The sequence below is a fragment of the Gastrolobium bilobum genome, unplaced genomic scaffold, assembly GCF_033153095.1.
Source record: "Gastrolobium bilobum isolate Gb01-03AN ecotype WA unplaced genomic scaffold, APGP_CSIRO_Gbil_v1 utg2535, whole genome shotgun sequence".
In the NCBI taxonomy this organism is placed as follows: Eukaryota; Viridiplantae; Streptophyta; class Magnoliopsida; order Fabales; family Fabaceae; genus Gastrolobium; species Gastrolobium bilobum.
The window spans coordinates 171,219-198,897 of record NW_026897536.1 but is presented as its reverse complement, the minus strand read 5'-3'; the positions used below and the strand labels follow the sequence as shown (position 1 = coordinate 198,897).

The 27,679-nt window shown below is 32.7% G+C and overlaps 1 protein-coding gene across 1 annotated transcript; it reads left to right on the top strand.

Moving 5' to 3' along the window:
* Positions 1–1,066: 1,066 nt before the first annotated feature.
* LOC133307782 (probable plastid-lipid-associated protein 8, chloroplastic) lies at positions 1,067–3,627 on the top strand. Its single transcript, XM_061508333.1, has 4 exons — positions 1,067–1,276; positions 2,045–2,168; positions 2,526–2,705; positions 3,280–3,627. The coding sequence occupies exons 1-4, from the start codon at positions 1,067–1,069 to the stop codon at positions 3,465–3,467; spliced, it is 702 nt and encodes a 233-aa protein (XP_061364317.1). The 3' UTR covers positions 3,468–3,627.
* The last annotated feature ends 24,052 nt before the right edge of the window (positions 3,628–27,679 follow it).

Genomic DNA, 27,679 nt, shown 5'->3' with positions numbered 1-27,679 from the left:
CGAGAGAGACTGTTAGGGGACATTTAGTAGAGGATAAATTTTTTTTTTACGAGGAAAATATAATTAATAGGAATATGGTGGGAAAGGAAGTTTGGTAGGAAAATTAAAAAAAAAATTGTTTGGTTGGCCAAAATTTTACCGGGAAAATTGTGTAGAATTTTATAAAATTATGTTTGGTTGAAGATAAAATATAGATGGAAAAATGGGTTAAAATCACCAAATTAACCCGTTTATAATTTTTGAATGTGAATATATCTCTCTTCCAACGTTCATGTTCTTTAGTTGGGGTATTTTGGTCTCTATCATGATGTCCCCTTTGCCATTTACCCATGCAATTATAAAAACCACCATTGAAGTTGTCATTAGAAACAGTGAAATATTCCTCATTTTACACACACTCTTCAAATGCTAGGGAAATCTGTTAGATTGGAAAATTTTTGAAAAATATTCACCAAACATGGATGTTCAAGAATCCCAAAACTAGATACATGGAGTAATAAAAATATAACCTCAACGGAACACCCCCTTAAAGGCATTTAAAGGCATACATAGGAAATATAATTAAATCCTAATTAGTAAAAAATTAGATCTAAAGAAAAAAAAATTAATACACAATAAAAGTAGAAATTATTACCAAATAAATCTACATTTGGACAAATGTTTTCCTAAAATGTACTAACTTTATTTAATATATATACAATTGAGATTAAATATAAGATTTGTTATTAATATAAGTTGATTCTTTCCTCTTCTCTCTTTGTAGACAGATATTTTAACATTGTAGTTTGACACTCCATTTAAACGGTTAATTTTCACCGATCTAATAATTGTAATTTATTGATTATAATCATTAATTTATTATCAATTTCCTAAAAGTTTGTTTATGCTTTAACTCTTTTATAAACTAGTTTTTAGTTTAAGTCAGATCCTTGGAGATAAGGCGAAGAAGAGTTGCGTTCGTGGCATCAGAAAAACCCAGTAATTGAACTCCACGTAGGACCCAACTCGATTTTCATCACGCGTGGACAATAGATATAGAAGCTTCATTATTTGAGTTTTCATAGCCATGGCTACAACTTCAGCTTCTGCGTCTCTCCTCCAACCTCGTTCATTCGGAGTCAGAAGCCATAACCCTCCAAGACCCAAATCCTTCACCCTCCCTTTCCCTCAGCGGAATCGATGCCACGTCAGCTTCAGAGTCTCCGCTTCGGTTTCCGTCTCCAACCCTGACGTTCGAACCGGCCCAGATGATCTTGTAGCTTCCATTCTTTCGAAGGTTGTTGTTCTTTTTATTTTATTATTTTTTTACTGTGAATTTTAGAATTTTCATGCATTTGTTTTCGCGATTATTGTTTATTATAAGATAATTTTATCTCTTTTTTACACACATAAAAATAAAAATGCATGTGATCCATTGAACCGTACGAAGAGAAGACAGAGAAAAAGATAAAATTGAGCCTACACATTGTAGGAGCTACATGAGATACATTTTACAATGCATTGTGATTGTTATTCTCGTTTTTTTCAGCTACAGAGGTAGTTATTAATTAAATGGGGGAAAGTGTTTGTATTTTTAAATGAAACAATTTGTTTTATTTTAATATGATAGAGATATATAAAATTATTAATGTAACCTCGCCTAAGATTTTGGATTCAATTTGTTTTTTATATCGTATCAGAGCCTCGTGTCCTGGTTCGATCCTCCCGCTTTCTCTTATGAAATTTCTTAACACAAGTAGGTAGGTGGCCTGTGTATTGTCCACACTTCAAGCTCAGTGGGCTCTCGTGTGAGGGGGCGTGTTAGAGATATGTAAAATCATTAATGTAATCTCACTCAATATCTTAAGGTTTTGGGTTGAATTGCTTCTTTATTCACAAAGAGTGAGACCCATATTTTTATTTTTATTTTGTCCTCTCTCTCATGATTTATTTAGCACAACTTTACATCCTTTAGAATGACACACATTTTCTCTTAATTAATACGGTGTTTTTTTTATTAAAATTTATTTCCGTAGTAAAAATTGAATTATGAATTTTAAATCAGGTGGTGCAAACAGATGGAGGAGTTTCACTGAAAAAGGAAGAACATAAGGAGGTGGCTGAAGTGGCTCAGGAATTGCAGAAGTATTGCGTGAATGAGCCTGTCAAATGCCCTTTAATATTTGGAGGTGAATCCATATTGTCCTGCTCAACCTTCAGATTGTGTCATTTATTTTATTTGTTATTTTAAAAATTTGTGAAGCAAAAGGTAAAAATAACAAAATGAAACAAAGTGAAATAGAGGTAACATTTTAGTAATTGTAAGTTTGTAACACACCTTTAAATGAAACACACCTTTGATTCTTCTGGGTTTTATCTTTGTTCACGGTATATTCTAAAAAATAGTCCACTTTCAACTTCTAATCATTTTTTGTATACTTTCATTTTGATTTTTCAATAATACTTAAATCAGTTATATGAGAGTAATCCGGTTCTTGCTTTACACTTTCTTTCTTGTTCATTACATTGACAAAAATGATTTTCAGAGTGGGATGTGGTGTACTGTTCACAGCCAACATCACCTGGAGGTGGCTATAGGAGTGCATTGGGCCGTCTTTTCTTTAAAACAAAGCAAATGATTCAGGTTGTTGAAGCTCCTGATATTGTGAGAAACAAGGTCTCCTTTTCTGCTTTAGGCTTTTTGGATGGAGAGGTGTCTCTGAAGGGTATGTCACTTAACTATTTAAGTGTAACTTGCACATGCTGTTAAAGAAAAATAATAACATTAAAATATAAGACCATTAATGTGCCTTCATCAAATAGCTTAATCTTTTGGGTTGGAATGTTTGTTTACATTGTAAGTGTTCGTCGTAACCAAGTGATCACGTGCAATGACTAAAGTTTTTGGGTGTTGAATTTTTTTTTTTACATTATAAGCATCCTGGGCTCTTGTGAATGAGCTTATTAGAGAAATATAATATAATACCTTTAGTGTGACTTTCACCTAACGACTTAAGCTTTTGGATTGAATTGGTGTTTTATACATGTTGATAGCACATCCAGATAAAAGGTATTGACAGCAAAACTTAAAATTCTAATTTTTGTTAATTCAAAACTCTAAACCAAACGAATGAATGGTTATTGGATGATTTTAATTTCTTCTTTTATCAATAGGAAGGCAAAAAAGACAAAGGAATGACTTAGATTAGATATTTTTTTGATTGCTGCCTAGTTTTTAATCCAGTTTTTATTCACTGTTGTACTTCCTATGCTGATTTGATGCATTGAAACGTGAAACAGGAAAACTCAAGGCTCTGGATAGTGAATGGATTCAAGTTGTATTTGAAGCACCTGAATTGAAGCTAGGATCATGGGAGGTTCAATATGGTGGTCAGAGTGAAGTTAAACTCCGAATCACTTATGTAGATGACAAAATCAGGTTAGGATTGGGTTCCAGAGGTTCCCTGTTTGTTTTTAAAAGAATATGAAATTCAAATGCAATCATAATTTCCTTCGGGAAAAATCTGACGAGTTTGTAACTTTGTACTGTGCACAATTTCATGTGTAATATGATTTTGAGTGTATATCAGTAAGAGCTTAAAAAATAAAATAAAAAACTTTCCAAAGACAAAATTTCTCCTTGGCTGCAGAGTTTGTCTCAAAATGGACTAGGGTGTTATCAGATGCAATGTAGTGTAGTTAACTTGTTACCAAGACAATTCTTCCATTCTTAAGTTTGACTTATTACAGTTGCAATAACCGATCTCTCATTCATTTATGAAAGTGGCAAAAACATTTTATTTTTTATTTACTTTTAGGCATCACCAGATCTTCTAACTGATAGGCAAGATATACTAGTAGTCCAACTGTCCAAGGAGCAGCTACTGTTTCTAAAGAGTAAGTTTATATCTTCCAAACTAAATGAAACAAAATTTCTTAAAAAAACGCCTTAAATTACCGAAAGGTTAAAGCCTTAAATGGTAGGGTGCTCAATTTTAATAAAGTTGACAATGGAATTCTGATTGTTTTCCGCATGTTATCCAACAGCTTATCTATATATAATATTGAACCGGCTTCCTAGAAATCATTCCCTCGAAGTACTAGTCCAGTTTTCAACCCTTCAAAAGATTACTCTTTACCCCGCTTACAAATCCGGAACATGGTTAATCTTTGGCCATGTTTTTCTAACATGGTTTTTTGGTTAGCTCAAAAACCCTGCAACCGCAACTCAATTTCCAGGTGTCAATTCGAGATACGTAACATTGCAAAGATCTTAAGATGTCTGTCACCTTGATGCAACTCGTTTAGTAAAAGTCGAGAGACATTATAGAGAATGTAGGGATTCAATTACTAGCCATGAGCACCCTTTGGGCATAAGACCCTCCCTTTGAAAAAAATAAAATCTTGACATGGTAATTTCGAGCTGGGACAAATTGCATATATGTATATATAGAATGTTATATTTACAAATTTTTTGTTTATAAATTATACTATATCTAACCGGTCATACTTCAATTAAGAGTGTATGATCGGTCATACTTAATGTAATTTGTAAATCGATCTTTCTCATATATATATATATATATATATATATATATATATATATATATATATATAGGCAGGATCCATTGATACCGGTGTCAAATTTGAAGTTTAACACCTCATCTGAGAGCCGTTAGATCAAAAAAGATCAACGACTCTGATTTGTAAGCATGTGACACCATTGATCTTTTTTGATCTAACGGTCCTCGGATGAGGTGTCAAACTTCAAATTTGACACCGGTGTCAAACTTCAAATTTGACACCGGTGTCAAATTTCAAATTTGACACCTCATCTGAGAGCCGTTAGATCAAAAAAGATCAACGACTCTGATTTGAAAGCATGTGACACTATTGATCTTTTTTGATCTAACGACTCTCAGATGAGGTGTCAAATTTAAAATTTGACACCAGTGTCAAAGGATCCTATCTCTCTCTCTCTCTCTATATATATATATATATATATATATATATATATATATTGGGAAAAACATCTATTCTTTTAAAGGATATAAGTTTATATCTTTTTAGATCTTAACCGTTGATTTTCGTCCATCAACGGTTATAATCTATTGGGCCAAACTTAATGGGCCAAATTTATTATTAATTAATTAATAATTTTAATCCAATAAATTATAACCATCGATGGATAGAAATCAATGGTCAAGATCTAAAAAGATATAAACTTATATCCTTTAAAAGGATAGATCCATATATATTATGTGGTATCACAAAGTATTGCAAACTTGTACTTGTAATAACTTGTACTTGTAACTATGTTTATTAGAGAGAGGGCAAAAGTCCAAAAAAACAGAAGAAAAAGTACATGAAATTTACAAACGAAGTCTAAACTCTCCTAAGAGGCTGCAGAGAAACAATAATTGATACAATGTTCATGGTGTTGTTCGCAAATCAATTTGCACATTCATTGCCTTCATGACGAATATACTTGAATAGAAGATTCCAATCTCTTGCTGCACATCATGCTCCCATACTTCAACTTCAAAAGGCTTGGAAGCTCAAACTGTCAAACATGTATATTGGCACTATCCAGTATAGCTAAGAATAACGTAACCGTCCTTAACTTACATGGGAAACTTATTCAGACGATTCTAGGGCAAACTCCACCGGTCATAATCTAGGCAAAGAGATAATCAACAAATAAAACTACACATGAATGAACGATACCCCAAAAACTACACATCATGCAACGAAAAGATACTTATCAGATTTGGGTGTTCCGCTGTAACGTACGGAGGTCGAGGACCTTATTCTTTTCTATTTTGAGTAAAACTCTTTTTTTTTTTTTTTGTTGTAAATAAAGAGGGGCTAAGCTCCAGAAACAGAAAGAAATTACAAATCAGAAACTAACAAGCTAGACATATTTCTAGCATCAGCAACTATAAGTTCCATCAACTGAGGAGGAAGATTTTTAAAAATCTTGAAATGGAGATTATTAGTCTGCCCAGCTTTAGCTAACCAATAAGCACATTTGTTGTTTTCTCTCTTGGTATGAACAAGATGAATAGTCCAATCTGCTTTTAACCATAATCTCAATCTGCTAGTGACTTGAGAGTCCCTAGGATCTTCATGCTGCTCCTTTAACATCTGGATGGCTTGGCTAGAATCACATTCTAGCTCTATTCTTTTTAATCCTGTTCCCCAAAGCAGTTCCAAACCTTTCAGTAATCCCCATAATTCTGCATCAAGAGGATTGCAGGAACCTAAATTACAATAGAAGCTTCCCAAAAAGGATCCATTGTGATCTCTTAATATACCACCACAACTAGCTTTTTTCATGCCACTAGAAGAAGCTCCATCACAATTCAACTTAACCCACCCTTGCTTGGGTGCTGTCCAAACGCTATCGCTGGAATCACCACGGCGCTGATAAATTCAGGCTTGCAGAATCTGTTGGACAAACATCCAAATTGAAGCCTGTGATTGCTCATCATGACAGAAATGATCTTCATGGATCTCCAAATTTCTCCACTTCCACAAAAACCAACAAGTAGTAAAGAAAATATCCCTCCAGTCCTTCACTTTATTGGAGGACCACATGTTATCGATATTTAAAGTCAACCAATCCTGCAAATTCGAATTAATAAAGGAATTGGGTATCAAACCTGTAAACCAAGATTGCCAAATTTTCCTAGCATGTCTACAATCACGAAGAACATGAATAATAGTTTCCTCATGATTTGGACAACTGGGACAGACATTTGAACCTCCGCTCCACTTACTGGTTCTGTTGCGCACTGAAAGTTTAGCAAGCAAAGTCATCAACATAAACACTTTCACTCGTTCTGGTCCATTCCACGACCAAACTTTTTTCCATAAGCTAGTGTGAACATCTGCTGGGAAGTTCATAAGATTACAGTAAGCGACCTTAACCAAAGAAGTTGAGTGATGATTATTGATCCAAACTAATCTATCCTCCCCATTCCTTGGAATAAGCCTGAGATGATTTGTTACTGCATCAGCCAAATCTGACTCCAGAAATTGATGAACAACTTCAAGACGGAAACCATCATCCACCATGTAATCTGCAATTGATTTCTGACTCTCCTCCCACGGCACCTGATTGCTCGACAACTGCTGCAAATTTTCCTCCCATCCCAACCAGTTATCAGTCCAAAGCTTTACTTCAGAACCATCTGCTATTTCCCATCTAAGACCAGCAAGGAAATTACTCCAACATTTAGCAAGATCACGCCAAAGTTTAGAGTCATATGATTTTGCCTTTATACCTCTCCTTAAGTCTTGACATCTACCATACTTGGCTACTAAAATCTTAACCCATAAATCATTGTGTCCCTAACAAAAATTATGGTCCCCAATTTTAAGGATGTGCAAAATAAAAAAAAAACTGAACCGAACCGAACCGCCCCTTAAAATAACCAGTTTTTAAAAACTAGTTCATGAACTGAACCGATTTTTAAAGAACCAGTTTATGCACTGAACCGGTTTTTAGAACCAGTTTTAGAACCGAACCATTTTGAACCGAACTGAACCGAACCGTTTTCAAACCGAACCAAATTGATTTTTATAACTTTATTTTTAATTTTTATTTTTTTTTCTTTTCAAAAGAGGGTCGACCAGAACCGATTCCGAACCGGTTTCGATCCGAACTGATTTCGAATCGGTTTCTCACCGAACCAGTTCTGAACCGGTTTCGAACCGAACCGTTTACGAACGAACCGAACCATTTCCTAACCGAGCCAGTTTTGAACTGAACCGAACCGAACTATTTAAACCAATTCGGTTCGGTTTTTCAAAAAAACCGGTTCAGTTCGACTCATGCACATCCCTACCCAATTTTATCCCTTACAAAAAAAATTCATATTAGTTCTTTTTTGGGGACTAAATTGAGTCTTCATTGAATTTCTAAGGGACAACATTTTCAAAGAACTAGAATTGTAGAGGACCAAAAATTGACTTTTTTTTTTAAGGGATAAAATTGGACCGTGTTTTTTTTGTTAGAGACTTGAAATGGGCTTTACTCTTATTTTTTTAATAATGATTTTCATACTCTCTTCCTAATCGGGGGTGGGGGTGAGAGTCAAAGTTCAAAAACTCTCTATGGTTTTGTAAACTATGGGGTTTTTTTTTAATCATTTATGTTTCTATGATTTTTTTCCATCCAACTTCATCCTTAACATCGTTATAAAATTAACTTATATACCTATTTTATCCATTTTAGAAAAAGAAAATAAACTGATGACAAAAAAGAAAAAAAATTAAAGAAAAAGTAAGATCAAATAGGGGAGGTATACTATTTTATACTTACAATCTTTTTGTTTACAAACTCTTACAAACTATATTATGTATTCCCGGAAGTATACTAGATTATACTATGTACTTTCAAGAGTGCATAGTGTAATTTGCAAAAATTTGTAAATTTTTTTTTGTAAATAGATCATTTCCCGATCAAATATATAGGAAATTGACAACACTTACCAAAGGTAAAAATAAAAATGAAATAAGACAAAATATATTGGAAACTTGCAATAATAACATGAAAACCTAAAATTTAAAGAAAAAAGAAAAAATAAGACCAGACATATTAAAATAAAAAAGAAGAAAATAGATTGAGCACAAAAAAGGAATAAAAAAGAAGAAGACCAAATATGTTAAAAATTTACTAATTTCCTTTTCTTCTATTTCTTGTTGGTCTTTTTTTTTCCTATTTTTTTTATGACATTTTCCTATTTATTTTGACAATGACAGAAAATACTAAAAGTGAATAAAATAAAAATAGAAGAAAAAAAGAATAAATAATATCTAAATCAAAAAGAAAAAATAAACTGTGACAAAAAAGAAAAAAATAAGACCAAATATATTGAAAACTTATAATACTGATTTATTTTTCTTCTATTTCTTTTTTCTCTTATTTTTTCTTCTATTCCTTTTTTTTGTCTTTAATCTATTTTTATTTATTTTCTTACTTTTTAGTCTTTTTCATCACTGTTGTAAGCTTTTTTTCCTATTGTTTACCCTCAGTCTATTTGTTTCTTTTTGATTTAGAGATATTTAGTCTTTTTTATTCTCCTTTTATTTTCTTTTTTTAACTTTTAGCCTTTTATGTTGGCTATTTCACCATTTTGCCCCTCATTAATTATTTAATAACCATTTTGCCCCTCATTTAAAACTATCTACCAATCTGTCCCTCTTTAATCGATTAAGCCAAAAATTTAATCGATTAAATGGTCAAAATAGGCAAAAATCGTTGATTTAAAAATTTAGTCGATTAAATCTCCCTATTTAATCGATTAAATCTCCCATGCATAAAGTTGTTCTTCGAGGAAGATTTAATCGATTAAGTTGAAGATTTAATCGATTAAATCTTCATTTGACGATTTAATCGATTAAATATTCAATTTAGTCAATTAAAGAGGAGCAGATTGATAGATAGTTTGCAATAAGGGACAAAATAATTATTAAATAATTAATGAGAGGCAAATGGGTGAAAAATCCCTTTTATGTTAGTATTGTAAGTTTTCAACATATTTAATTTAATTTAATTTTCTATTTTTTTTTGTCATCAGTTTATTATTTTTTTTAATAAAGGTAAAATAGGTATATTAGTTAAGTATATAATGTTATTAAGGACGTGGTTGGATGGAAAAATTCACAGAAAAAATAAATGATTAAAAAAATATAAGCGTATAAATAATTCAAAATAAAATCATACCAAATGCAAACTCCGTGCATTGCCTAACCTGCGACACCACGATAGTGTATGTTTGTACAAAAGCTAGGCTTCACTAATACACTGTGGTAAGAGTTGCACCCTATGCAGTGGCTCGTATGCTCCACAATAGTACACACCTTCTTTTATGTAAACATCACCTCACTCAAACAGTGACTTGAGCATCGAACTACTTGTAGATAGGGTTGGCAAAAACGAGCCAATCCATCAGGTTGGCTCATAACTTATCAAAAATGAGTCGGGTGAGGATGACATAAATGAGCTGCCAACCCGAGCCAACCTGCAGGTCAAACGAGCCAGCTCGTGGGTAACGAGCCAGCTCGTGGGTTGAGTTTTTTTTTGATAAAAAAATACAAAATATAATACAAAAAGGGACAAAACCCACACATGTTGTCATCATTTTTCTTCCTTCTCTAAACCTAAGTCCCTAATCTTCTCACATCCCTGTCATTTTTATATTGTTAGGCTGTGCTGACTCTGTTTGGTTCAAATATCAAGTGGTTCTGATTATTTCTGGTTGTTGATGCAAATTTGTTGTGAAGAAAATTCGAAACTAAAATATTTTGCTTTTATTTCTCATTTTGTAACCCTTTGTTTAAGCTAATGGAAGCTACATAGCTAATGCGTTAATACTACATGATCATTTAAATAGGCTCCAAACGAGCCAAACCGCGAGCCAACCCACGAGCCAATTTTTGAGCCAACTCGCGAACTATTTTTTCAAGCCAACCCACGAGTCATATTTTGAGCCAACCCTAACCCGACTCGGGTCGGGTCGGGTTGGATTTTTCGACTCGTTTTTTTTTTTAGCCAACCCTAACTCGGCTCATTTTTTCGGGTTGAATGCGGGTCGGGCCGAGCCGGGTTGGTCCGTTTTGCCAACCCTATTTGTAGATACACACCGTCTTTGCCCACCAAAACCATGACAATTTTTGCCTCTCAAATGCCCAACGTCTACAGAGAGGAACGATTTTAGCCAACCTAGTATCCAGACAAAACGTTTGTTTGGTTTTTTAAAAAAATCAGCTTTTATACCTTGTTTACTTTAAAAGTGCTATTTAGATTTTAAAAAAAAATATTTGGCTTTTGACTTTTACTTTTCGTAGAAGCTAAAATTTTTAGCTTTCAAAAAAAGTAAATTTTTGATTTTTTTTTATGTCTTTTGTTTTTTTTTTTTTAAAGCAGATATCCAAACAAACTTATAGTGAGAATTGCTTTTATTTTTTTAGGTTTTATTAATCTCATGTTAAAGGCGATAAGTTATCTCATGTCATAAAGATAAATTTGTGGGCTCCACCATCTGAAAAAAAAAAAAAAAGGTGACACAATTATCGAAGGGTGTGTAGAAGAAAAAATTATCACATGTAACATAATAGTAATTTTTTTTTCCTAAAAAAAAACTTTTAGAGAAAAAGAAAAAGAGATCGTTCAAACCGGGCCTTAAAAGTTCAACCAAATGCTACAGCTCGACCTATATAAGTATGAGAAATCATGTAGTCATCTTTGGGCCATACCAAAGCATCTGGCCCATCATTCTAGGTCGAAACAAATAGTTTGAGCCATACCTCACGAGTATTTCAAGAGTTTTTAATAGCTTATACCTTGATAAACTTTTTTTGGTTTTTATTTATCACGTCGACTCACTTTTGCTTAAGTTTTTATTCTTGTTTGCTTAGTCTTTTAATATTTTACATGTCTATTTAAATTTACTATTATTGGTCCATAATCAAATAATTTTTCCTAATAATTAAAAAAATTAATCTTTCAAATTCTATACAATGATCTATCTCGATTATTGTATGATTCATTATTCTCAAGAGTTAAATGCATTGTAAGAGTTTACTTATAGTCATATTATATTAGACTTTTTTTAATAGATATAAGTCTTTTGTCTCCAAAGTAAAATATTTTCAAAATAAAAAACAACCAATTCACTCTCAATTTTTACAGAATGACAAGGCATTGAGTTACCTATTATTCTAATAGATATGTAGGAGCTACAATTCTTCTGTCAAGCCAATATTTAAATCTCCAGACTATTTTTCTTTATGAATATTTATACTTGTTTCATTTCATTTTTTTAGGGATAAAACGAATATTATTTTAATTTAACAATAATTTGAATAACTAACTTTAGGCTAACTATTTGGATATATTAAGAGTGTAAGTGGCATTAAGTTTCAATCTTTCTCTATGCATAATTAAAATCTCAAGCTGATCTTAATTTCTAAAGTCAAGTTTTCAAAATAATTTTTTTTCTCATTTTTTCTAATTTAAATAAAATTAACAACTTCTTAAAAAAATAATAACGACTCTATAATTTTTGTAAAATTTAATCGTCTATCATTACAACATACTCCGAGTACATTATGACCTTTTTGTTAATCAGAGATAGCATCAAACATGATTACTATACTTAAATTTTACTAAAATAATAAAATTATTATATACAAAAATCTCATTTAAATGATTTGATATACTTTATATAGAATAACAATAATCTTATTTATATCAAATATAAGTCATGCAAAATTAATAAATAATGAAAGAACTCGAACCACACAAAAAGATCACTTCTTTCCATTTTTTATTTTTTTTGGTAAACAAGAGGGCAATAAGCCCACAAAAACAGAAGCGAACTAACTCAAAACAGAAACAGGAATATTACTAGATCTAAAAACAGAACTGAAATCAGAAAAGAAAAGTCATCTAATTCCTTGAGGGGGAGAATGGAAGTTCATAAACTCCTCTTGATCCGTATGATCCAGCAGAAAATTTGCCAACCAGTCCGCACACATGTTTCCTTCCCGGTAAGTATGAACAAGTTGAACCGACCATCTTCTAGCAATCCATTCTCGTATTCGAGCCACAAGATGAGACTCACAGGATGCATCACCAACCTTGGTGAGCAAATAGCAGATAACGAATCACTTTCAAGAATTACCTTTCTCGAACCTCCTTCCCACGCCAACTGCAAGCCTTTAAGAATTCCCCATAACTTCGCTGTTATTGCATTACAGAAACCCACTATGTAAGAAAAAAACATCTATCCATTGGCCATCTGACCCACGAATAATTCCTCCACAAGCTGCTTTACCCGGGTTCCTTTTCGAAGCACCATCAGTATTCAGCTTAACCCACCCATTCTTAGGAGGAATCCATGAAATCAAAGCTTCCGAATAAATATTATTAACAACAGAGGTATCTGTTAGGGGTGTTCGCGGTCTGGATTGGATCAGTTTTGGAAACAAAAATCATCTGATCCAATCTCTTCGGTTTGATCATATAATAATCCATTCTGTTTGATTTTTTTTTTCAAATCCGATCCGATCCAATCCAATTTTTTTCGGTCTGGATTGGATCAGTTTTCGATTTTTTGAAAATTCTAAAATTTATTTCATGGTTATTGTGCAAATAACATCTTTTGTATATATTGGCTTTGTAATTTTTTTTTTAAATACAAAAGCATTAGTAAACTATAATATAGTTTTTTTTTTTTGCAATGAGATATGAAGCTCTACAAAGATAAGATTTTGTTGATAAGATGTGACTTAATTTTTTTTTGGGTTTACTTGATGGGTTAATAGGTCTTGAATTTAGAAATCTTTAGGCTCTGATTAGGGAAAGATCCAAGTAGGTAGGGGAATGAATATATTAGATCAGTTTTCATCAATCCATCCAAAAACCGATCCAATCCAATTAAAATTTGTGGTTTTTTTCGGTTTTCGGTTTATTCGGTTATCGGTTCGGTTACTGCGGTTTGAATCGATTTGGATCGGTTGATGAACACTCCTAGTATCTGTCATGTATATATCATTGAAAATTTCCAGAGCTTTGTCTTTAATCCCCTCAATCCTATAGTTATTTCCTACACCACTAAAATCATGCATTTTCCCATTCCTCCAATTGCAAGACAACCAAACTGTTACAGCAAATCAAATTGTCCAGGGAATACTAGAAGGGCCTTTCATTTTTTGATTCAAATTATTTACTAACCAATCATGCAAGCTAGTAGAAAAGGATATTGTTGTTTAAAAGGGTATTAATTTCCTTCGAAGCTAAAATAATAAAAACGGTACCTCCCACTAGGCAAAAGGCACATCCTAAAGGATGGTCAATGCTGGTCAAAAGGCTTTCTATAACGAGAAAAGACGAAACCGACACTGTATTAGTATATACCTTCTAAAGGCATTGCATGTGATATTGGGCACACCAATTAAGGAGCTAATGAGGAAATGTAGGTAAGAAAATCTAGGTATTGTCCTATGTATGCTGTGAGGTACCGACATTAATTAGTGGGATTGAATCGTTGGACAGATGACACATGCAAGTTACTGTATGATGAATTTATTATTGTGTGAATCAATTGGTTGCGTGTGTTTCGGGTTAACCGTGGTTTTGAGTTGGATTGTGAATTATAACTGAATTGCTTTTAAAAGAATTTTATAAAAAAATTCATGAATTGAATGGTAAAAATTAGTTTATTTATCAAATTAGTTTTTTTCTTTATTTTTAATTTTTTTTTTTTTAGTTTTTCCTTTTTATGTATTTTTTCTTATTTATCTTTATTTTTTATTTTTAATTATTTATCATTTTTTAATTTCTAATATTATTTTAATTTTTTGTCGATCATTTTGTATTTTTCATTTGGGTTTTAAAATAGTTTTAAAATTTAGTTTTGAACTAAATTGAACTGGTTCAAAAAATTAAACAAATTTAGTACGCTAAAATTAACTTTTTTTTTCCAATTTAGTTTAATTCAGTAAAAAAACTGAACAGTGCACACGTCTAGTTTTGAGTTTGAGCTATAAGTATATAGTTGGGTTAAAAATTTCCTAGAAAGAGTTTCATTAGCTTTATGACTTGTTAAATTTGAATCGGACTAATCAAATAATCGATAAATCAATGAAGAAATTTATAAAAAAAATATATATAATCTTACCAAAAGTTGTGGGTTGGCATGGGAAGAATGAAGAAAATCAGGTTATCAATATCCGGGTTGTAGATTTTATGAAAAATAAGTTAAAAATATTAATAATGTTGAGTTTAATTTGTTTTGTGTATGTCAAGTTCTATTTTTATATTCAGAGGTGGATCGGGGAGGGGCTAGAATTGGCAGTCGCTCTCCCTTAACTTTTATTTTTATTTTTATTATATTTAAAAAACATTTTTTAAATAATAATAGATTTTTAGAGATAGTTAGCCCCTCTTTTAAAAATACTTGTAATTATTATCCGCTTCTATTAATCTTAATAACACATAAATTTAAGGGAAATGTTATAGTTACTACTTTTTTTTTTACTACTTGTTACTATCAAATCTTAACTGTTGATTTCCTCCAATCTAACTGTTATAATTTATTGTGTCACATTTATTAATTAATTATTAATTCTAATAAATTATAACTGTTAGATTGACGGAAATCAAAGATTAAGATTTAATAGTAACAAGTAATAAGAAAAAAATAATAATAACTATAACCTCTCCCTAATTTTAATGTATTTTTTTCTCTCCAATCATAAATTTTTGTGAGTCCTTCGCTGTAATATTGCATATACTGAATGTATGATTTTTTTCCTCTTCATGCTTTAAAGCATGCATTTCCGGGACTATCATTGCATAACCAATATTGGAACTGTTTCCTAGAACAACGAATAAATACATTTAAATGGGGAAAGAACAATACATTCCATGCCATGTCTGATTTTTATGACTATTTAGAGTCATGTCCCTGTCAGTCATTGTGCTAATGCCACAAATAAGGAATACGGACTATTTTGTCACGTCAGACCAAAATATTTATTAGACTATCATATTAACAGTAAATTTTTTTAGAATACCACGCAACATAATTCGCTACATTATACAGTGAATTATGCCATGTCAGGCTGCACAGTCAGCAAAAATAACATGTGTCAAGCAGGCAGTAATTCGCTACACAGTGTAGCAAATTATGTTTGGATGACTTCTTGCTTGACACGTGTCATTACTGCTGAATGTGCAGCTTGATATGGCATAGTTCGCTACAATGTGTAGCGAATTATTTGCAAGAATAATTCGCTGCACAGTGTAGCGAATTATGCCGCGTGGCATGCTGGGAAAATTTACTGTTGGCGTGGCAGTCTGGTAAATATTTTGGCCAGACGTGGCAAAATGGTCACTGTCCTCACAAATAAATTAAATTATGTAAGAGAAATGTTTCTCTCATGTTACATGAGAAGTCTTATCTCACCTTATATACACATCAAAATTTGAGTCAACATTCTTTATTCTTTTTTTTAATTATAGGACTCATCTAATTATGTCTCTACACAAAGACAATGTTATCTCATGTAATAAAAGAAAAGCATTCTCCATTATGTATATACACACATATGCAATCTTATTTTTATGGGAAAAATTAATCTTATGCTACATGTGATAACTTTCTCTCCTCCATACCCTTCGATAATTGTGCCACCTTTTTCTTTTCTTTTCTTTTTATTTTTCAGATGGTGGAGCCCACAAATTTGTCTCTATAACATGAGATAACTTATCTCCTTTAACATGAGATTAATAAAACCCTATTTTCATTTATACATTTGTGATGAGATTTTTGGCTTTGTTTAGAAAAACAAATTCAAAGTGGATCGTCATTTAGCTAGTAGTCATTTGATTTGTTTGCCCATCATCCTTATCTTTCTGTGTGCCCAGAATGTCCCAAGTTACTTGATCAATGGAACCTTTACATTGATTTTGTACGTTGTGAACAAGATTCGAGCTAAAACATAAAGACTGCAACTAACATTTGAAACATTTTGTGTGTGTGTGTGTGCTGAAGTGAAAACCACCAAGGTTACAAGTACTGGTGGGGTCTTCGAGTATGTAGCCAGCATAAAATTAAAATTAAATAATTTTATTATAAAACTACTTAATAGAAATACATCATAACATGGCTCCCCAATTTAGCCGTCCAAAGTAGAAAAACATTATTGTTCCTCCAAATATGCCTTTTATATTTCAAATCCCTGAAAGCTTTCGTTATTTGAGATTCAGTTTTCCAAAAGCAGATCAACGTATCCCTATTGGCAACGTGCAAGCTGGCCAAATTTGGACATCTTTATATGATCATGATGAGAATGAATCCCTTGGCACATCTTTATATGATCTTAAACCGGAATAAGACCCGCATGTGGGCCCTTTCAAGCCTTTCTCTTCCCTATTGACTTAAGAACAAATAAAGCCAAAAAGGTCAAACAACGTTCGCAAAGAGTGAGTGCCTCTCCCCCCAAATTCCGCAAAACTGGGCCCTCTCTCTCTCCCCCTCCCTTTTTTTTTTTCCTCCCCCCTTTTCTATTTCGGACAAAGGCACAAACTGATCTACAAAGTGTGCATTTGACTATAAATACAGCTGATTTACATAATGGTTTTTTTATGTTATTATTAAAAAATTTGTGATATTCGCTGCTGTTTAGTATGCATATGTTTTGGAAACGATAATGCAAATTGTATATGCAATATTTTTGTGTTGTACATTGTTTCACGCACAATATGTTAGAAAAATGAAGGAATGTGGATTACTTTTTTTTTTGTTTACTAGCAGACAACGTTTTTTAACTTGATTTAATGGGTAATAAAAATTCAGATTTTTGTAATTTCACTTGAATTACTTTTTATCCCATACTTAATTATACTATATTACAAATCAAAATATAATTTCTATTATATTAAATTATCCCTTATTTTTGTAACAAATCAACGAACCCATAGGATAATATGTCATTTATCTATTGAATTATGAAAATGACCAGCAGGTTAGCATATTCTTTACTAAATATGAAAAAAAAAAAGAGTTTTGTTAAATAGACATTAATTCATATATGAGTAACAGATATAAGATGAAACCCAAAAGTGCCATATTCAGTCCGGCAGCAGTTTTCGCTTAGCACTTCTATTATGGATATTTCAGTTTACAGGACAAGGTAAATATGGATAGGGAATTAATTTTCTCATTTTACATGAGAAAATTTTCTCATGCTACACTCACAATACATGAGTGGGGTCCACAAAAAAGTGAGATGACAAAAAGGCCAAGATGAGACTCACTCATGTATTGTGAGTGTAGCATGAGAAAATTTTTCCATGTAAAATAAGAAAACTATTTCCCATATGGATAACTCATAATCCAAATCAACAGGTTCAAAATTTTTAGCATTTAAAATACAATAATTATTACACCACATCACTTTAGGAGAAAAAAAAGAAAAGAAAAAGATGTTGAAACAACAACACGGTGATATAATATAGATCGTCCAATCCAAATCACTCCAGCAGTCTGATAGGCAAATGGCTACATTACCGCTGAAAAATGTTACAATAATAAAAACATTAAATGGAAGGGCTTGCGGAGAATAGACAAGTCATTTAAAGAAAACCTTTGCAATTAGTGTTAATACGATGGTGCTTAAATATACGATAATTAATAATAAATGCTTACTAAGATTATATTGTTTTGAGACCAGTTTCGCTGTGTTCAATGAGTTGTTCTGCAATCAATCCTCCCACCTGAAAATAATCAAACCATATTCTTTTTCTTATTTTTCAACAAGAGAGAGAGAAGGTTGTGAAGAATATTGAAAGGTCAAATATATAAAATGTATAATTTAATAGTAGCCTGCCTGCCTGACAATGAAAACTTCTCAAGTAAGAAAAGAAAAAAACTATACAGCAATTATAGTAGGACAAGTACTAGCTATTGGAGTTTAATAATATATTTAGACTAAAAGAGTGTGAAGAAAAAACATTAGTGATAACCTACATAAACATTAAAGAAAACGGGGACCAGTTCCATTCCAAACGTCAGACCTTAAAACTTCCAAATATGATGGTAAGACCAAGCATTTGAAACAATACATTGAACATGGATGACAGTTGATGACGTAGAACAGGCATCTAAGTCAGTTTATTTACAATTAAATAATCATATTCAATCGTCTAATTAAAAAGGAAGTTCATGTTTTTGTGTCTTCTATGAAAAGTAGGAACAACTTAAAGAGGACAAAATTAAAGCACATTTAATTCAAGCAAGATATTCCAAAGATTCCCCATTACCCGTGGAACACAATTTGCAAGAGATGCAATCTGCGAGGATTCAGAATTGGATATTGCACCTGCAGGCTGCAAGTAGCAAAAAATTAAATATGTAGCAATGATTTTGCTCTTGTCAAAAGCTTATAACAGATTTACCTCTATATATTTCAGAATGCTAGTTAAGACAATAAATTATGGATTATAAGCATAGTTGTTAAAATTTTGATTTATCATTACGATTTTATGTTTTTATAATTTTTTTTCATCAAAACGATTTTATCCATACTCCAAACGCTTTTACGTTTTTAAGATTTTTTTACCTTACGATTTTTTGTTTTACGATTTTTTAGTGGAGAAGGATATTGTGACAATCAAGTTGTGTTACTATCAAGTGACAACCAATCAAACTCACCGTTAGATCGATTATGTTAATCCAACGGTTAAATTTATTTCTATCTTTGTATGGTCATGATTTTTCAAATTTAATACTTTATATTTATTTTCACCTTTGTATGGTTATGATTTTCCATATTTAAATATGAGAAATCATAGCCATACAAAGGTGGAAATAAATATAACCGTTGGATCAATATAATCGATCTAACAGTGAGATTGATTAGTAGTCACTTGATAGTAACACAACTTGATTGTCACAATGTCCTTCCCCTTTTTTAGTCCCCTTCTTATTTTACTTAAAATCTCAATTTTAACAACGTTGATCTAACGGTGAGATTAATTAGTAGTCACTTGGTAGTAACACAATTTGATTGTCAGAATGTCCTTCCCCTTTTTTAGTCCCCTTCTTATTTTACTTTTAAAATCTCAATTTTAACAATCGTTGATTATAAGAACAGGGTCCATGGCAAAGAAAACAAAATTCTTAGATCACCATATCACTTCAACAAAATCTTATGGAATATGACTGATCGAACTATAAAAGAAAGTTAAGTTTCATTATACCAACAACAACAACAAAAAAAAAAAAAACTCAAAATCTTACTGTGCAACAAGTGAAAAATCGATACCATATATCTCCAACGCCATCTATCTGCAACAACAAAAAATGAAAAAAACAATTATTTCTCACAACAGAAAAGATAAGAAACTGATGCATAAACGATCATTTCCATGGCCATGGTGCAACTACTGTTACCCTCAACTACCTTTTGGCTCGCTAGAACCACCTTCGCTTCATCCAAAACGGCGTCGTAAGGATTCCGGCTACACCGCTTCACCGCTATCGAGCCACTCATGGGTCCGGGGTGGGCCCTTATTGTCTCGGGAACGGAAGGCTGATAATTGGAGAAACCACTTTCACCCATCAGTTTGTGGCGGTTGACGGGGACAAGACCGGCGGAAGAGGCGGCGGCATGGGGGTATGGAAAGTGGCGAAGACGGTGGTGGTGATGAGCGGAGGAATGAATGGAACTGTGGAAGAGGGAGGCGGCGGTTGAGGGACATAATAGGTTTTTTGGTGGGAGAGCGTGAGGAAGGGAGGAGAGAGAAACTAAGAATTGGGAATGGTGGAGAGAGAAAGAGGTGATAGTATTAGTACTAATGAGAGTCATAAGAGTTGAGAGGAAAGGGAAGAAATAAGGAGATATATTATTTCTAAGGATTTGTATAGGAAAGAGCAGATTGAATCGTTCCTTTCTTTGGTTCCTTTTTCTTATCATCCTTCTTAGGTTCCTGATCTTTCTTGGGGGGTTTCTCTGACTCTGAGTATCCCAAACTTTTTCCAATGTTTTCAGGTTTGCTGCTCATGGCGGTGAATGGAGGAGTGCGGAGAAGATTTGTGGGGGGATGGAAAATCTGGGAGAACTTATATAATCAGATTTCAACTCAAATGTACATGCAAATGCGACATGATCAATTACCCTCTGCATGTGTTTGGTATAGTCCAAAAAAGAGAAATATCTTCGGTACTGCAGTAGTACTGAAGACTCGGTGCATAATTTACTCAATTTAGAAAATATAATATATATTTTTTACCATTTTACCTTTACTTGTATAGTTATTTTCTCAAAAATCATCATCATTTTTTACTTTTAGTAAAAGAGTACGTTACTACAGTAACACTAAAGATATGCTCCCAAAAAGTGTGTCAAAACCTCTTGATTTGGTCAAATCAAATGTATCCATTCATTCACTTACTTTTGTCATTATACTTTTTTGAAAAGTGAAAAAGTGCGCATGTGCCATCATGCATACGCAAGCCCGCACCTTTGTGCGGCCTAGTGGGCCCAGATTTCAATTACAAAGTTAATAAATGAGCACGCGATCCTGGGGCCAACGGTTACAACAACAAATTAATAACAAAGGCTAAAATGTTTTTTTGTATGACGGCAAAAACTATCTTCTTCTGCTGTTCTCTCATTAAAAAACGAGCCGGTTCTTTTCTCTTGTTTTTTTTTTCTAAAAACGGCGGGGTCTATTTTTCTTGAATCAGCTGCAAAAAAAATTGTTTTACAGCAACTGAAGAAGTATAAAACCCAATAACAAAACATACTAGTTTAGGTTGAATTTTGATGGAGCGTCCCTGCTTTTTTACATCGTGCAGCAAGGATTTCTGATTTGAATATGTTGGTTTATGTTGATCAGAATCAACATAATTACAGGGACACTATTACCTTGGCAAATATTCGTAACTGGTTGCAAAGGGATTGGGATGTCTGCTTTGAATATCTCCCTCGAGCTCAAAATGTTTGTACACACATTGGATGGCTAAATATGGGCTTCAATCTTCTTTAGGATTACATATTTTTCATGATTTTCCCTTCAGTCTTAGTGTTTTACTCGCTGAAGATCCAAGGTTGATGTCAAACGTGTCTATGTCAAACGTGTATATATATAAAATAAAAATAACAAAGAATACTTCTTTGCGATCAACACTACTACCACAGTCCACAAATTAATAAATAGAACATGGAGTGAGGGGGGTCTGACCTACTTAAGTACAAATTAATGGTGACGGAAAATGTATTAATTAAGACAAAAAATAAAATAAAAAAGAACAATCATTAATATTTATTTTGATTATTGAAAACTTCTCATCCGATAGATTAGAATATCCATTCCCTAAATCATTACATGGTGAATGGGAAGGGCAATACTCGCTTCCATCTATTCATGATCAAACATATCTCTATGCTTCGCGCATGTTGAAATCCTATGGTTACTGGAGGAGTCATATTATCATTTAACGATTCATTCTCTTTCATTTTATTCTTCTTTTCATTTGATTCGTTGTCTATCACCTGAACATATCTCTAAAAGAATTTAATTAAATATTTTTTATTTGGGATTCAATTAAATTATTTTGTGCCCAATAGGAAGTGTGTGTTTATATAAGAGTTTGATGTTTCATATGTAGTAAGAGATAAAATTATACCCTACACATACATAAAAATATTGGGATTCATAAGAGGCCATGTGAAGAGAAGAGAAAAAAAAAGAAAATATGAATCTCATACACTTTTATGTGTATAGGAGATAAAATTATTTCCTAGAAAGACATTCCATAATCTATATCTATAAAAGTGTATTACTCTGATTCGAAATGAGTGATATTATAAACAAAAAAAAATTGCATTTTGGGCAAGGCGGTGACTACGGACTGAATCAAGTGTTAAGTTATATCTATTTATGAACTCAACTTCTTTATAACAAAATAGTATTAACTGATTTCATAATAAAATACAATATTAATAAATAGAAGTGCAAAAGTCAAAAAATTCCAAGAAAAAATGCTCTACGTGCTCACACTCAACCATCCAAACCAGTAACAAAGTAACTCATCCATATATAACAAAAATACTTAATATATGCCCTTTTCCAGTATATGATCTATGAAGCATGCATCATCGGGACTGTTTTTCTTAGTTTATTGGAAACATTTCCTATGAAAATGCACCAATGTGGCATGATTAAGTTAAGCATCATCATCTTCATCAAATTTGGCACGTGATCCATCATTATCGTCAAAGGATACCATCATCTGCGCATTAATAAATAATAATACTTTTACTTGAAAGTTCGGTTAACGTAGTGCAGCTTAATCTTTTGCCAATTAGTAAGTGAGCAATTAATTAAATCTTTTGCTATTGTGGTTTGGCTTAATGGAAACATTCCAAAGACAGTACATAAATTATTAAGCAAAATGATAATTATATATACAAGTAATGAATTATTTTTACATTAGATGTGGGTCCCATAAAAAATTATGAGTCAATGTTATCCCACAAGTCTTATGTAAAAGGAAGCTATAAAAGACCAAGAAGAGACTATTTTATTTTTAATGTAGAGAACTAGCAACGGTGAAGAAGATGTTGCCATCAAACTTCAGCACGTATTCTGCGTAGAATTAGTACTCACCATTTAATAGAATAAATTTGTTTTGATACATTTTCATAAAGCATTTCAATTCTTTGCATTATGGTGTTGTTGTTAGGTTTTGCTCTTTCACTAAAGCTCAATAGGGTCTAGTGTGTAAGAAGAGCCCAAGAAACTTAAAGCTTATTCTGCTTAGGGCTAGGGTTTCTTGGAACCCATATATATTCTACACTTATAGTCTTCACTTGGCAGTTGTAGAGGCTAAGATAATGTTATCTTCCTGAAAGTGAGAGAGTGTCTACACACTTCCCATTTTCCCTTGAGACATAGTCTGGAAGATCTGCCACATTCCAGCATCAAGGAGGTTGTTCGTGCTGCGGCGCTGAGGTGAGCTGTTCGTGAAGAGGAATCATACAATGGAAGATTCTATGCGAGACCTGCGCACCAAGAGGTAATTATGAAACGAAGATGATTCGGTAAGCATACCAATGTACTAGGTCCTAAACCGCTTCCGCATAAATCCATAAATCCAATAGTTCCTACACTTGTATCTTAAATTTTATTAACTACTGTATCCACAAAATAAGAAAAAGAATTCTTAACTACATGTGTTCCATGTTTAGTAATAAGTATTGCATCTTAATTAATATGTTTTGCTTCTAAAGTGTATTATTTTGGGTTTAAAAATAAAAGTTTATATTCAATTAAAAAAATTAATTTTAGTGTTTAAACTATAAAAAAAAAAAGTAAATACTTTTTTGAGTCCTTAACAAAAAAACACAGAATCCATTTTAATCCTTTAGAAAATAAAAGTCGATTTATGGTCCCCTGAAATTCTAATTCTTTGAAATTGTGGTCCTCAGAAATTCAAAAAAGACATATTAGTCCTTCCAAAAGAATTAATATAGCTGCCATTGTATAACCATTCATCAACGGATGTCGCTTCCCATATCGGGTAAAAGTGAAGACATATAGCCGCAGGATTAGCTTTTTGGGAAATTTGCAAACGAACAATTTCAAAGAAATCTTTCAATTTCTTATTTTTTGTTTCTAAGGGATTACAATGAGTTCCGTATTTTTTGTTGAGGACCCAAAAATGTATTTACTTAAAAAAACAAGTTAAGAATTTAAGAGAAATTATCTTCTTATCATTAACACACACACACACATTAATTCTAAATAAAATATGACTATCAGATGCACAAAGATTAATAGTGAAATGAAGAATAAGACTTTATATTCTCATACGGAAATGAAAAAAATCCTTTTAAAAAAATATGAAGGAGGATATTTTACTTCTGGTATAAGATTAAATATTTTTATCTTCATTTTAATGGTTAATTTCTATTCATCTCATAATAACAGTTTATCAAGTTGTGTATATTAATTAAGGGTTTTATATATATCACGTCGCTGGAAGGAGATTATATCATGTCATAGAGAGTTCATTTTTCGTGCCTTAATTTTTTATTTGAAAAAATTTGGGCCCCACCAAATTATGTGTATGTAGAAATCCACTCATCTTTCTTGCAACATGATCTATATAAAACCTATTAATAAATTACTAATTTTAAATAAATTGTAAACATCACATAGACGTAAAACAATAACAAAGATGATGAGTACGATTTTCTTTCTTACACTGGGTAAAAAAAAGTCTTTCCTCCTATACATAGATAATTTAAAGGGAAATTATATTCTTGTACCGGCTAGCATAATTTTAATTATAGTTATGTTATGGGATAGAAGTTGCTAAAGTCTTGATTGATGACTCTGGATGAAAAATTGATTCTAAAATATGATATAATCATTTGAAAAGATCACACTCATATAAAGGTGAATTAATGATTATAATTTATTAACTATCTATTTTAATGTTTTTTTCTCTTCTTTTATTATTATTATTCATACAAGATATCAAGCCATCTAGCCCACGTCCATATGAAATCCAAGCCCAAGCTCATGTGGCCCAAGTCATATCAGCTGAACAAACACATCTGCAAGATGAAGTGCCATTTCCAACTTATACACGTGCCACCAATGATGATAGAATAAGCTTACCACATCAGATTTCTATTATGAAGTTAGTTTCTGATTAGTTGAAGATTGTAAACTAATTAGTGTATCAGTTATTCAATCACGGTAATGAGAATCAATGAATATTTTTCTCTCCTCTGCTGTTAGTTTCTTGAGATCTTGAGTTTCAATATCGTATCAGAGCTTTCAAAGCTCTGATATCCGCTTCAGAAGTTAAGTTCTTTCGTTCTTCTTTCATTCTTCTTTCTTTCTTCTTTCGTTTTGATCACTGTTCAACAACGGCGAATCAAGTTCAACTTCCAGAATATCTGACAAACCCTGCTCATTCGTATTTCTTACATTCGAACGAGAATCCATCGCAGATTCTTGTGACTCCACCATTAAATGGCCGCAACTACCATTCTTGGTCTCGTGCAATGTAAATGACATTAAGATCCAAGAACAAGCTCAACTTTATCAACAATGAAGTAGTTATTCCAGATGCTGATGATCCGTTGTTTGAAGCGTGGGACAGATGCAACACCATAGTTATGGGATGGATTCACAGATCCATAACCCAAACCATAGCACAATCCATACTTTGGATAGAAAAGGCAACTGATGCTTGGAAAGATTTGAAAGATCAATTTTCACAGGCGGATGTGTTCCGTGTGTCAGATTTGCAACAAGATGTTTACAAGCTATGCCAAGGAGAAAAGAGTGTAAGTGACTACTTTACTCAATTGAAAACAATGTGGGATGATATGGAGGTTTTGAAACCTCTTCCCACTCCTGCGATGCCATGTGTAAGCGGAGCAGTAGAACAAATGAGGTTGTATCGTGATAGAGATCAAACAATCCGTTTCTTGAAAGGATTGAATGAGCAATATGCTCAAGTAAGATCACAAGTGATGTTAGCTGATCCTTTGCCTAATGTAACTAAGGCTTTCTCACTGATTGCTCAGCAAGAGCGTCAGTTTCATTCTGAAAATAGTGTAAATTTTCAAGGCAACTCTCAAGTCTTAGCTGCTGTTGGAGATAACAGAAGATATGGACAACTTAATGGAGGAAGGAACTATAACAATCACTCTTATGGAGGAAGAGACAATAACAATCATTCTTATGGAGGAAGAGTCCGTGGACGATCTTTTACTGGAAGAGGTCAAAATAATTCAAGATTATGCACTCATTGCAATAGATCAAACCATACTATTGACACCTGTTACCTACTTCATGGTTTTCCTCCTAGATACAAAAGGAACTATCCAAATAGTGCTAATGCTACCTACTCTAATGGCAACTTTATTGAAGCAACCACGATGCAGAACAATGCTGATAATGGACAAATGAATGTAGTGATGATTCAGGATCAACGTCAGAAGATCCTCCACCTGCTGCAGAATCAGACCAATGTTGATAATGGTCAAACAGTACATTCAGCCAATGCTGCTCACTCCAATGATGCTCACTCATCTCACCAAACTCACCAAACCATTGAAAACTGCCAAACAGGTATTAAGAGCGTGGACTGGGTCATAGACACAGGTGCCACAGATCATATATCTCATCTGATATCTGTATTTTCCAATTACCACAAAATTAAACCTATTCCTATAATGCTTCCAAATGGATCAACAGTGAATGCCTGTGTAGCAGGAACTGTAGTCATTTCTTCATTGCTTACATTACGTAATGTTCTGTTTGTACCTGATTTTCATATAAACTTGATTTCAGTCTCCCAACTAATAAACTCAATTCCTTGCACCATCATTTTTAATGCCTCTACTTGCTTCATACAGGGCATGACCTCAAGTTACCAGACAACGATTGGTTCTGCTAAGAGAAAGAATGGCCTAATGTGATATCAAGCAAATGTAACAATTCAAACAAGACTCTCAATCATCCATACAACATGACATTTAACATAGCCACCACAACTTCTAGCAACACTTGTAATCCCATCTGTAATATAGCCAAAAATAATAATGATTCTATTGTTTGGCATCAAAGGTTAGGACATATTTCTAAAGATGTATCCCATTTAATGTCTTTACAGTTTTCTTTTATTCCCCAAGCTCATATTTCTCCTTGTGATGTATGCCAATTTGCCAAACAACACAAACTTCCTTTCAATATCAGTAATACAAAATCTGCAAAAATATTTGATTTGGTGCATGTAGATATTTGGGGTCCATGTTCAACTATCTCTATTCATGGTTACAAATATTTTCTCACTTTAGTTGATGACTTTTCACGTTTTACTTGGGTTATTCTCATGCACACCAAGGCAGACACTCGTGGTCATTTGCAGTCCTTTTTCAATCTCATCAAAAACAAATTTGGAACCACCATTAAAACTGTAAGATCAGATAATGGTCCTGAGTTCTTAATGTTTGACTTTTATTCAAAAGAAGGTGTTATCCACCAACGTTCCTGTAATGAAACACCACAACAAAATGGAACTGTAGAACGAAAACATCAACACATCATGAACATTGCTTTTCCAAGATCATTTACCTATAAACCTCTAGA